Here is a 13448-nt window from a genome sequence, read left to right as displayed (position 1 = left end):
TTTTAGTAACGTTCACTTGGGATCTGACCAGCCTCTCAGCTTCACAGGATCCATCTCTGTTTAGACATAGCGAGTCTCAAACTATTTTGAAGAGAGAAGGCTGTGCAGTGAAAGCCTTCCCATTAAAGCACAATACGTGTCTTTCATCTTCCACTAGGCAGAGCTCAAAACTGAAAGTCTGATAATTTGACGTAAACTGACAGTGACAATAGAAATGGCTACTTTTGAGATTATTTAAGAGAAGGTGCAAGGTATAGACATTCATCAATGAAACACTAAAAGTAAGGTTTTTATTTCTATGTTTCCTTTTTAAAATAAGAATAGAGTAAATGGCACAATAGATTATATAAACAAGGACTTCAATGACAAGCTGTCAAAGTTAAAATCATATATTTTACATGGGCGACTTGACGCCACACTTTATCACCGACACGAGGGGAAGCCAATTTGAGTCTGGTCAATAAAATACAACCTCCAAAGTTGGGCCTGGGGCAAAGCTGACATAGTGTGGCAGAGCCTGGCGATTTGGCATTCACTTCTGCTGAGACACAGCAGGAGCTGGCACTGCTACCATCTGGGGTATGTCCGACATTTAAGCCCTATTAGATTAATCAACACTTACGCAGGTTGAAGGGATGATGCATTGTCTGCTCTGAGACAGTTCAGGCTCTAGTAATTTAATGCAGGTCTGAGGCATAAATGGAAATAGTGATTCAAAAGCTGGATTTACTGCAGTCTCACAACTGTTGAAAATTAAAGTACATGTGCTGCAACTTAGGGGTTAACTAGAGTATCTCATTATAGGAGGCTTTTTTTTTTTTTCAGAGGTTGGAATCTTTGCTGAATTAGTGAGAGACTTATTTGAATGTAGGCTTGGACCAAATAATTTTCTGATAAATTGGCCATAAATCCTCAGTAAAATAAGCTTGGTGTTCTCAGCATATCTATTAGCTTTTTGATCATTTTTATGGCTTGCCTTTTGCTGGTCAAATTATCCTTATATGCTCCTAAAGCTCCTCTGACAGGGATTAAGTCAACACAAACCAATAGACCTTCATTACTTTGGCAACTGGTTTTGATTTGGGGGCAATAAATATGATGACACAGACTAGATTACCTTTGCTGAAGGGATATGTGATAAGCCATAGGGATGTCAGGGTTTCTACATTATTTTTTGTGCATAATGTGAGAATGAATTAATAGCAGCTTTTAACCAGCTGAAGAAAGTTGGAAAGAAGAAAGAAGTCTGAATGAAAAGAGAACCAAGGTACGGCTTATAGGTTAAGAACACTGACACCAGCAGATGATGAGAAATTCCATGAACATCCACTGTGTGTTCAACACCTTGCAAGACACAGGCAGGAGGTTAGGGCCAAATATGTGAGGAAAGTAACATGTGCTGTGATCCATACCTTAGTGTCTAGCAGAGGAGATAAGACCATCAATAGGACCAAGATTTGTTGTGCAATTAAAGTATAGAGCAAAGAGAAATAAGCAAGGCCTGGAATAGCCAAGGAACAGATAATGAAAGAAGCAAGATCTGAAAATATGGGGATTAGAGGAACTATTTTCCTCATAAAATTTTTTTTTGACGGGCACAGTGGCACATACCTGTAATCCCAGCACTTTGGGAGGCTGAGGCGGGTGGATCACGAGGTCAAGAGATCGAGACCATCCTGGCCAACATGGTGAAACCCCATCTCTACTAAAAATACAAAAATTAGCTGGGCATGGTGGCGTGTGCCAGTAGACCCAGCAACTCGGGAGGCTGAGGCAGGAGAATTGCTTGAACCCAGGAGGCGGAGGTTGCCGTAAGCCAAGATCGCGCCACTGCACTCCAGCCTGGCACCTGGCGACAGAGCAAGACTCTGTCTCAAAAAAAAAAAAAAAAAAAAATTTAAACTTCTTTTCCAACAATTTGCTTGGAAAAAACCGCAAACTTGCGAATTGGTAAAAAGGTTACAATTAATGTAAGTAAATCCTTAACCCAGATCACCAAATTTTTAACATTTTGCTACCTTTGCTTTATCTCTATGCATATAAATGTATTCTATTTTGTTGAATGATTAGAAATGTCGACACTTTACAACTAAGTATGTCCTAGAAAAAGATGACTTCATTCTACGACCACAATGCTAGGATCACATTCAAGAAATTTAACATCTATATTATCCATATTCAGATTTCCTAATTGTCCCAGTAATGTCCTTTATAAATTTTTTATATCCAGGATGCAATCAATTGCATTTAGTCACTAATTGGCATGTCTTTTTAGTATTTTTTTTTCCTCAAACTGTCCCCTGCCCTTTTAATTATTTAGTCACTGAATATTCTCTTGTTTTTGGAATTCTATATTAAATCAATTGGCAAATGTATCCTTCACTTTCTAAAATTTTTTAGTATGGCAGAAATGGGATCTGAAGAAACTCCAGTCTTTTTCTGCACTACGAAATGCAGGTTAGTAGATGACCTGATAGTTACATAAGGGAACTGAAATAATGAAGCTGCTATGTTTAAATTAACTGGTATAAGTCAACAGGCTAGGAAAGGGCCAGCAGTGAGTACACATGAAATTGTTCCCTCCATCCTGACCCTCCTGAGAGAGAGGAAATCGGGTTTCTTGACATGATATCTAGATGGATTACATGCCCAGTTTTTGGTAAACACTCTCCTGGCACAGAGCTTTCTGCTACTTCCTATTCTATTTCTTTTCCATTTGTGGCTCAGCATAAGAAGTTATCCTTCTGTAAAATTTCCCAGGCATGCAGGAAGTGTCGCAGAACCACGTGAATGCTTCTTATTCTCCTTAAAACAATTGGGTCATGGGGATTCCTTCACCCCAAGACACTCTTCTTTACCTCATTCTCCCAGAAACTTCCTTCGAGAAACCTAGAAATGCCATGAGGTCCACCTTCCTTTCTCTGTGTTTTTCCTTCATACTCACCTCTAAACTACCACCACCCACATGGAACTGTAACCATTTATACAGCTGCCCCACCTCCAGGCACTACCACTAAATAGTGAATTATTTTAAAGATAATGGTTATGCCTTTTACTTCCATGTCCCCAGGATCTTCTCTGCCATCTGAAGCTTTGAAGGCATTCAGTAGTAATTTTGTTGAGTAAGTGAATGAATGCATGAAGAAATGAATGAATGAATTTCACACCAGCAAACTTTCTGGCCTATATAAAACTCTTCTTATGACTGAAAAGAACTTAATAATGTGTTAAACAGGGCAATCAGTGTTACAAGTGTGTGAGTCACTAACAGTTGATCAGCCACTTGTGCAAAGGACTGTGTTTTATATTATTGGGAAGTTCCAGAGTAACAAAGAGTCATTCCTTACTATAGAATAGGGAGAGACAGAATTTGGCTTAACTCACATTAAACAACAGCTACACATTCATGTGCACATGCTATACCAGGCAGGCCTAGCTACAGCTCTTCTCAAAAACGTGCCGGCCCTGGACATTGCTATGGAAGGGTCACAGGTGAGGGGAGTTACATGGGCTTCCCTGGAGAGGCTTTGCAAAGTACAGAGAAAGTTTGATTAGTGTTTTAAGAGGAGAGGCAGGATTGAAGGAACAACGTGTTTCAGGATGGAGAAGTGGTTTGTCAGGAGCAGGTGATTCCCGTTTGAAAAGTGGCAGGTAAAGAGCGTTTGCCCTGCTGGAACCCCCAGTAGCTAGGCTGCAACTGATGAGGACCCTCATGGGGAAATGGGACTCATTCATTAAAGGGCCTCGACTTATAAATTGTTGGGTGGGGTGACACGTGCCTGCGATCCCAGCACTTTGGGAGGCAAATGTGGTCAGATTGCTTGAGCCCGAGCAGTCGAACCTGCAGGGAGCCAAGATTGGGCCCCTGCACTCCAGCCTGGGTGACAAAGTGAGACCCTGTCTCTAAATAAATAAATAAAATTACCAATGTATATTTGATATGGTTAGGTTTGATATCGCTCGTTCCCAGGGCTTCCTAGTCAGGTAAGTAAGGTCATTTTTTCTGTGGAGCTGGATGAAGGACGTAGATTCTGGAGGGAGTAAGAGTGTATAGAGAATAGATGAATTACCTGGGGAGAAGACAGTTATGCCTCGGACCAGCATTGTGACTGTGGGAATGCAGAAAAGAGAAGTTTGAACAGAATGGTAGGGGAATTGGTTACAAATGGGTCTGGGCACAGCGCAACAAAGAGATAGAAGGGATGTGCTTTGAAAACTAAAGTGTTTGCACCTCATAGCGCTGAATGATTTACACACTCTGAATCTTTAGCACCACTATACTAAAATGAAATAAAGAGAAGAGAAAAAGGGAGGAAAGCATGAGTGTCCACACAGCTTTTCTGAGACCAAAATAGGCCAAGCTAATGTAGTTCATCTAACAGAGACAAAAAGAATAATTCACATGTAGCCAATGATAGCTGGCTGTGGCTGATTTTTTACTTTTATTTCTGTTTTTCATCCTCACTACCAGCTCCTGATTGTCTCACTTGATAATGTTTCCATTCTAGATATGAGGGGCAGGAAAAGGTAAAAACAGATTGTTTGTTGTTGATTTCACAAAAAGGAATAATACTCAACCGTATTCATGTCTGGTTGGCTCCGGGACCATCTTATCCCTTCTCTGCCACACCGAAGTCTACCAGCAGCACCTCAGAGACGGCTCCTCCCCTTGCCGCCTCTATTCCTCTGCTGGACACGTGCTGAGGTTTTTATTAGGTAAAAATTCCAAGAGGAAGAAGCTCTGTGTTGATAAAGTCAATAGCTCAGTGCATGCTGCTGGACAACCTCTTTAAGTTTTAACTCCCTTCTGCCAAGTGGCAGTCTGAAGTGTCTCTGTGGGACAGATGCTGTTCCAGGCGCCAGGGAGACAATCTGGAACAAGAAAGGCAAATATCTACACCTGAATAGAGCTTCCATCACAGCAGGAGACGCACGTGCTCTATAGACGTCACATGGTGCCACGGTGCTTGAGAGAATGAAAGCAGATTGCCATCGAAGAGGATGGTCAGGGAAGGTCTCCCCAAGAAGGTGACAGCAAACAGTGACGCCTACTTAGTGGAGTTATTAGGAGAATTAACGTGTATACTGTATTAAAAACATCTGGCAAAACCACTGACACAGGGTCAGAAAAAATGGTCTAGCTATTATCTTTCAACAATAAATTTACAAAACATAATGAAATATAACTGAGTTTCAGCTGCTGGGATTTGGTTCTTGTATGAGACAAAGAGACAATTTTTATTCACAAGGCCATGTGCTCCAAAGAAAACAATGCTATCACTTATACCACCTGCTTACGGAGAGAAAATATGAAAGCAACGTCCTCAAACTTCTAGCTGCATCTATGCTTCTAACGAAAATCTGGCATCCTAAGTAGGAGAGAGGTTGTGAATTGTCTTGATACTTGCTCTGACAGATCCAATGCCTGTGCTGGCTCCTGCCAGGGACTGTTTGGCTCACCACTCTACTTCTAGCTAGCATTGTGATTACACAACTTGTTTAATGCAGGAATAAACATGTCTCTTTATGAACGATGTCGCAGCACATGTCAAATCTCAGCGTCACTGAGTCTTTTCCCTCAAGGTCTACGGGAGGAAATATGTCGTGCTTGGGTTAATGTTAAGAGGCTGGTTGTTTAACTGGAACTAGAATTCCAAATATATATCCTTATGTTAGATCAGTTTCTTTTTCTCATTTATCTCCAGTGTGTTGACAGGACATTTCCAAAGTAGGTGTTGTAGCCTGTTCCTTCCTGTCATAGCTACACCATTCCTCCTGGCATGGAAATCATATCAGAAGGTTCCCAGGAAGCATCTTCCAGGCTGTGGCTCCCCAGACTGTCCCATCTCAGCTCAGTTTTTCCTCCCCTGGCTATTGTGCTGACCCCAATCAGCATAGTTCTAAGAAATTGTAATCACGTGGTGAAAATGAATGACAAAGACGTTATGTTGGATTCCTTCTTCTTCCAGCAAGGAACTTCAAACCCTGCTAACGGCAGTCTTACAGCCCTTGGAGGGGGCCACAGCTCACCATTGTTCTGTTCCCAGCAGTCCCAGTGGGAGCGTGTCTGTTTTCTGGGAGAAGCAGAGCAGCCAGATGAAGAGATGGGGCAGTGCCAAGGGGAAGCTGGTACTCGGCATGCAGCGCAGATCCCTCCCTCCCCTGTTCCCTGCTGTCGGTCTGCTGCTCAGAAGGCAAGGTGCCTGGTGGCTCTCTGATCGCTGTCCTTTCTTCACATTCCTAAGCCTTTTATTTGGTGAAAGGAGCATCTGGCTGGATATCCCTCCTCCTTATCCCAAGATACTCCCCGAGTCCTCTCTTTTGGCTTTTTAATACCTTATTTTTCCCTTATGGCTGTAAAATGGACAGTGTATTTACGGTTGAAAATTGGCTGCTATAGCAATATTAATTTTAAAAACAGGGTTTTGGCACATATTCAATATTACTATGGAAACGGCCGTTTCTAACGATTCACTGATAAGAAATAGTTCAAGGACTGTATCTGTGGTAGAGGTCTGTGTGGGAGGTTTTTACCATCCACCAAGCTGACGATCTGCTTGTTAGAATAATAATTCACAAGAACTGCTCTGAAGTTTTATTCCTTTCTTAAACATTTTAGAGGATAAGCATTCAAGAGATGACTTTATTTTGCATAATATATGTAGATGGAAGACAAATATTCTAACTAGCATTTTAAAGATACAATGTGTTTAAAGTAATTTTCCATGAATCACTAATTTTCTTAATTGCACATAATGGTCTGACTTGGTTATTTGATGTAACACTAAATACACACACAGACACAACTAGTTTCAGAAATGCACGTATTGAAGCTGAAATGTAACCTGTAATCAATTGGCACATTCAAACATTTTAACCTCCCGTCTTAAACTGTCTCCACATATTTCTATGTAACTGATATATACACAACTGAATTCCGGGAAAGACTTAAAGTAATTCACTCCACTGGAGTGTTTCCAAGGAGCCAGTTTTCAACCCCAAATATTGTCTCCATTTTAATCACAAACATACTTCTGTCGGTTTTAAAAAACGCAGGCATGAGAGAAGACCTCAGATAGGGTGGTGGCTGCAGCATCAGCTCTTGAATTTCCTCACTTGAAGTCAAAGCTTTCGTGTTTGCACCTCCATTCACTTGGAAAGGTGAGGTTACATTTTCCAAAAAAATCCTGCAACATTTCATAGTTTTTCAGGGCTCCTTCTGATATGTTTACTGTTTTCACATTATTTCGAATGCTGTCATCGGCCCTAAATATCATGAAAGATAGATCCTGATGCTGACAACAGAATTCATCTCGTTTCTTTTATTTCCAGCTCATTTTGTGTCTTCCAAATTAGATGAACTGTCAAGCAATTAGTAACAGCCGGTTCTGATAGACCCAGATTGCACAGCCTTCTACCAGTGTCACATGAGCGTAATAACCTGAAGCCCCTCCTTGTTCACAAGTTCAGCCCTGAGTGGATGGTAGGAGTTCTGAAATCCAACAGGATCATGAAAATCAATCAGGGGAAGGTCACTCAGGATCATAAACAAGAGCAACCACACGGATCAAAGTTCTCGTCCTGTGCGTGTGTCCCATGAGAAACTCTATATCCACTGAACACTATAACTCTCAGAACAATTCTAAGGCATGGGAATTATTGTCCTCATGTTGTATACTTAGCCTACATATACGATGGAAAAACAGTCTATGACCAGAGCTCTTCACCGCTTCATGACACAGCCTGGAGTGGCAAAAAGTAGGGCTGGATCCCAGGACTTAAATTTGCTCTTTCATTCTTAAGACGTTTCTGAGAGCAGTGGGAAAACAGTATATGTAGGCTAAGTGTACTAAGTATACTAAAGTATATGTAGGCTGAGATACTAATCCAGCGAAACTGGATTCAAATCCTTTTCTGTCTGCTTAGCAAGTGCATGCTGTCTCCAAGTCCCCTTCAGAAGAAACCGGATGAAATTTCTGCTCTGGGATTAAAAGGAAAAACACACGTTAATGTATGGTGCTAGAATATTCTGGCATACGACAGTCAGGAATGAAGGTTCAAAACAGGATTTGAGAGTTTCATAGAATACCATGGCAGAACCTTGCTTGGGTCCTATATAGGCCAGAACCCAGTTAATGTTTCAGAATAAATCCTCTTTGAGGGGAAAAAGTGCAACATCTATTTTATTCTGCAGATATAGAGTTCAAAGTCATCACAGTTTAAATTAATCATATGTCCAATATACATCTTTAAAAGATGTTAATATGATAACTGACTAGAGATAGCATGTCGTTTTTTAGAAAAAACAATTTTACATGATATTTATAATTAATTTGGGGTCTGTCCTTTCAGGAAAAGGTTATTCAAAAGTGCAGTGTTAGAGCACAACCAATCTAAATAGGGCTGGCCTTAAACCTCATCCTGCACCCGGAGGCCTCCATCATCAGCTCATGTGTCCTAGCAGTTTCAGTTATCAAAAGATCCATCCTAGTGCTGTATATTTTAAGCACAGTTGAAGAATAGTAGAGGAAAAAAAGCCTTTCAACCATAGGAATTTAAAAGCAAAGGGCCCTCAAGAGGCGATTTCAAAACCCTACTCATTCAGTTCACTCTAAAGCTTAATGACATGCCCTATTTGATACAGTTAGGGGGACTGTTTCATCAAAAACTTTATATGAGGCTGGGAATTGCAATATTAGGTTTTTAGGTTGGCTCCCTTGTCATCCTGCAAGGTCCTGAGGGAATTCTAGTTTTATCTTTTAAAAGCAAATAGAATTAGGGATAATGATAAATGGGATACTAATGACTACTAATATGTTCATGTATTTGAGAACTTCCTATAGGCTGTGCTTTTTGTATTTTACATTCTTTGTGTTTTATTTGGTCCCATCCTTTGAAGTAGATATTAACATTCCATTTTATAGGTGGTGAAAATGAGTCTCTAAGAGGTGAAATAACTTGCTTGTGTTTGCAGAAGTATTTGACGGAGCCAGGAATCAAACCCAGGTCTCTGCCTCTAAAGACTGACCTCTTAACCACTTCATTACACAGCCAGGACTGGCAGAGGTGGGGCTGGACCCCAGGCCTTGCATTTGCTCTTCTATTTTTATCACATTTTAAGGACAGCAAAGCAACAGTAGATGAAGAACTTGGTTGCTCAGAAATCACAAAATATGTGAAACAGGTCAGCCTTGTGAATTGGGGTACTAGTAAGGACTCAGGTCCCTACCCCCATGAGTCCCTCTTCCTCTCCTGTCACAACGAAGCAGAGGAGAGGATCTAGGAGGCCTCAGTTTACCCAGTGTAATCAACTCTGGCTGAATGAGAAGAGCAGGGCCCAGAAAAGTTTAGAAAACAGAGACAAACCAAATGATTTTTCTCATATGCATGGGTGTGGACACTCCCAACTCTTTTATCCAGGAACAGCCATTTACTCCAAAAGATGACATGATTTACTGGACAAATTAAGATAAAATCAGTATCTAAGAACCAGAGTGTGCGTTTTCTAAAGATCATTGGATATTACCAAGGTGTTTTGCTGGTTAGATTTTATCTGCCTTTCTGTGTCTCGGCCTTTTGACCTTTGAAGACCAACTCTACAGTTCTGTTCCTCTTTCCTAGGCCAGAGTTATCTTTATTTATAAAAGATGTAATCATTATAAATTAAAAGATCGTATAAAAGCATGATCATACAGTATGGATGGAGAGCTTGCCCTCTAGTTAACATAAACTATTTTTCTAAAAAACTGCTGAACTCTATGAAGTCCTATATGATTTACTTCAAAAGTTCCCATCACTGGAGGATGAAAAGTTGTTCTAACCCAGAATTTTTCACAGAAATGTGAAGTGGAGATGGGGTAGTAAAATTATTTCTAATTATCTAATAGTCCCAAAGTCTTGAATGTCTCCAAGCTACCTAAGACCAGCTTTTCCCAACCTGAACTCAGAGTCTTCCTTCACAAACCACATGTGAAACCCATTTTTCCTCATGTGAACCCAATTTCAATGAAGGACATCCCGATCCACCTGCTCATCTAATGTAGTATCAACAGCCAACTTCATCCTTCCTCCCTTCCCCAGGACCCCATACAATCTGACATGGGGTGATGCTGAATTTACCTCAGAAATCCCTCTCAACCAATCTTTCCCTTCAATTCTCACACCTTTGCTAAATTTAGACCTAGGTAATCTCTGATCATGACTAATAAGATAAACTAACTTCTCTACCTCCAGTTTCTTACCCAGCTACACTATCTCCCATCCTCCACGCTGTTACCAGATCTTATATCGTGCTCTTGATTAACTATGTTCAGTGGCTCCTCACTGACTGCAGGACAAAGTCTGAGTGTAGTGTGGCATTCACGTTTCTTGACGAGATCCTTCTTCTTTACAGTATTTTCTTTCACCAACTCTTCTCATCTCTTCCCAGTTCGAACATACACATTCATGGTCAATGTCTTTGGCCACACTGGGTTTCTTACTGTTTCCCTAAATTCTATGGACTTTTATATCTTCTTGCCTTTTATGTTTTGGTTTTGTTATTTTGAGACAGAGTTTTGCTCCATTGCCCAGGCTAGAGTGTAGTGGTGCAATCTCAGGTTACATCAACCTCCTCTTCTCAGGTTCAAGCGATTCTCCTGCCTCAGCCTCCCAAGCAGCTGGGATCACAAGCATCCTCCACCACACCCAACTAATTTTTGTATTTTTAGTAGAGACAGGATTTCACCATGTTGGCCTGGCTGATCTCAAACTCCTGACCTCAGTTGATCCACCCGCTTCAGCCTCCCAAAGTGCTGGGATTACAGGCATGAGCCACCCGAGATTGTCTCATTCAAGTGAAATTTCCTCCTTGGTGTACTTGAGCGTCCACTAATCCTTCAAAGGCTAATCATGTCTCTTTCCAATTTTACTCCACCTATGCCCCAACACAATTAATTCATCACCCTGTCATAATGCCTATCTATAATGTATTATGATTATTTGTATATGTGTTTGTGTGTGCCTTCCTCTTCTATCTCCAGAATTTGAGCTCCAGATTCCAAACTTTTATTTGTCTTTGTATTTTTATTTCCTGGCTCAGTAAATGCTCATAGTGAATGGTCAATAAGTATTGTTGAATGAATGCACAAACTAATAAACCACATTTGAGCAAGGCTTATCATGAGTAGATCCAAGACAATACTCTGAAGATATTAGAATATTATATTAATTGTATAATAATTTAAACCTAGACACAGGGAATGAAAAGAAAGAGACTAATAATAGAAAAGATATTTAAGTTCTCTAGGATGTTAAACAAAGATTTCATTTGTAATAGATTGGTTTGTTAATGTGGGGATGAGTCATAGAGAAAGCTAAATGAGAAGGTAGAAGAGTTTACTCCTGATTTACTCTGACAGAAATATGGCTTTGAAAAAAATCAGTTGCAAAATTCAAACAGTCACTGCTTTCTGTCTTTAATAGCTCTATACAGCTCAATCACAGTTTCATGTTACCCACTGCTAAACTGATGGAGTTCGGGTTGCTAAAAAGTGTTTTGCAAACACATTGGAATTAACATTAATCAAACTGTTGTGTAAAAATAACAACTCTTGAGAGCCCAGGACCCAGCTCCCCTTGACAGGGCTCCACCTGCTGCTTTCTTTTGCTAGATGCTTAGATTCAGCATTAAGCTCATGTGCCTTTACAACCATTCAACTGCCATGTCGAATCCGAATCAAAGTGATTCCTGTGGAAATCCCCTGTGAGACCAGCACATCACAGCCCCTCCTCTGTCTCAAGATTTTTTCCCATAAGACCCAACTAATTTAATTTCGTCCTTTCCCGACACAGCAAAACTAAACAAAACTGTAAAATAACCATTTTTTCAGTCCCAAATCAGAACTTTTGGCAAGGGAGGAAAGAGATCATGAATAATACATAGCTATAGACGTAGAATCATTTTAGAACTATAAGTGTGGACTCATCTTTTGCCTTTGTTGCTACATGAACGATCTCAGTCACTGAGATTAACAGATTCGGTAAATTCCGTAGATTTTTCATGCCGTATTTTCTGACTGTAGACTTTAGATGCTAGATATATTATTATTTACAAATGACTTGCGAATAAGAACATCTGACTTTCGTGTAGTACCTTGGTCTTTCTACAGTACTGAGTGGTACCAGCTTGCTCTGGTTGGTCTTCCTTCCAGGATAGTTTCATTGTCTTGAATATTTATTTGCCTTTGCTGTAGCATTCACATCCCAACGATTTCAATCTTTCCAGTTGGCAGATGGCTTGATCTCGGATGTTTTCACCGCTCTTGGCTCAGTGACCCTCGCCTTGTTACTGATCCTCTTGCTGGCCGTCGTGGCTTCTGTTGTCACCTCCAACAAAAGGGCCACTCAGGGAACCTACAGCCCCAACCGTCAGGAGAAGGAGGGCTCTCGAGTAGAAATGTGGAACTTGATGCCGCCCCCTGCGATGGAGAGACTGATTTAGGAGCATTGTGTCCCTTCGAGATCGGGATCCACACACTGTGGATGTGACGACTGTTCTTCAGGGGTCTCTGACATGCCTGACGATGTGAATCTGCAACTGGGATGACACTGGAACTACAGGAATGTTTCCTTTGACTACCTTAAAGGCTTTCACGTGGTTCCACTGACACCATTGTTTGATTGTTATATCAGCCAATCGCAAAATAGTCTATGTCAGTGATTTCAGCCTTATAATTAGCAAAAACATCTTACAGAGAGTAAAGTCTTCTGAGCAAAGTTCCAGTGGGTGTCACTTAAACTCTTTCATCTTTTCAACCTGGGGACAACTTTTAGTCTGCGCTTTAGGCTTCTGCACTTTCTGTAGTTTCCATGTGAACTGCCATGTGTTTATACAGAAACTACAGGAAAGAAATTGGCTACATTCCTCACTTCTCGTATCATGTGGTCCAAGGCTGTTGTTGTATACCAGTGATGGCTCGTATACTTTCGTCCTTCACTCATGGATGCAGAGAAAGCCATGGGAATGACCTGTGGTTCAAAACAGTGACCCAATGGCAACAAATAAAAATTGAAATGTGGTTGTTCTCCTTTCTGAGTACTTTTTGCGTTTTTGTGACACTATGTGTGACCCACGTAACCTCTAGGAACATTTAAAGACCGTGCTTATGAATTAGATCTTTTAACTAAACCATCTCAAGTTGGTTACATTTTAAAGTTATTACTCTTTGTAAAGGATTGGTTAAGTCAGAACGCTTCCAAGATAGAAATCAGAACGGAGGAAAACTCAGATTCTCCAGTACAAAAAATCAAGTTCTTTTCTTTCAACTGCTGTTAAGTAAGTCAGTGCCAAACAGGGACAGTGTCTACAGGTAAGAACTCCAAAGTTAAATGTGTGTACTTTAAGGAGTATGTGTGGAAGACTATGGGATATTGGGATGAAATACTGGGGCTTCTATTTTTACATTTTT

The 13448-nt window shown here is 40.7% G+C and overlaps 1 protein-coding gene across 2 annotated transcripts in view; it reads left to right on the top strand.

The window, feature by feature from the left end:
* The window catches only part of CRB1 (crumbs cell polarity complex component 1), a 223985-nt gene extending 210927 nt beyond the window's left edge, over nt 1-13058 (top strand). For both annotated transcript variants that reach the window (XM_003944139.4, XM_003944138.4), the window contains one exon: nt 12266-13058. In XM_003944139.4, the coding sequence (XP_003944188.2) occupies nt 12266-12481 (216 nt within the window). In that variant the 3' untranslated portion in view covers nt 12482-13058. The remainder of the gene's footprint in view (nt 1-12265) is intronic.
* Nucleotides 13059-13448: the final 390 nt, after the last annotated feature.

This window comes from Saimiri boliviensis, chromosome 14, assembly GCF_048565385.1.
Source record: "Saimiri boliviensis isolate mSaiBol1 chromosome 14, mSaiBol1.pri, whole genome shotgun sequence".
NCBI lineage: Eukaryota > Metazoa > Chordata > Mammalia > Primates > Cebidae > Saimiri > Saimiri boliviensis.
Note: the sequence above shows the minus strand (reverse complement) of the source record. Positions and strands in the feature narration are given on the sequence as shown.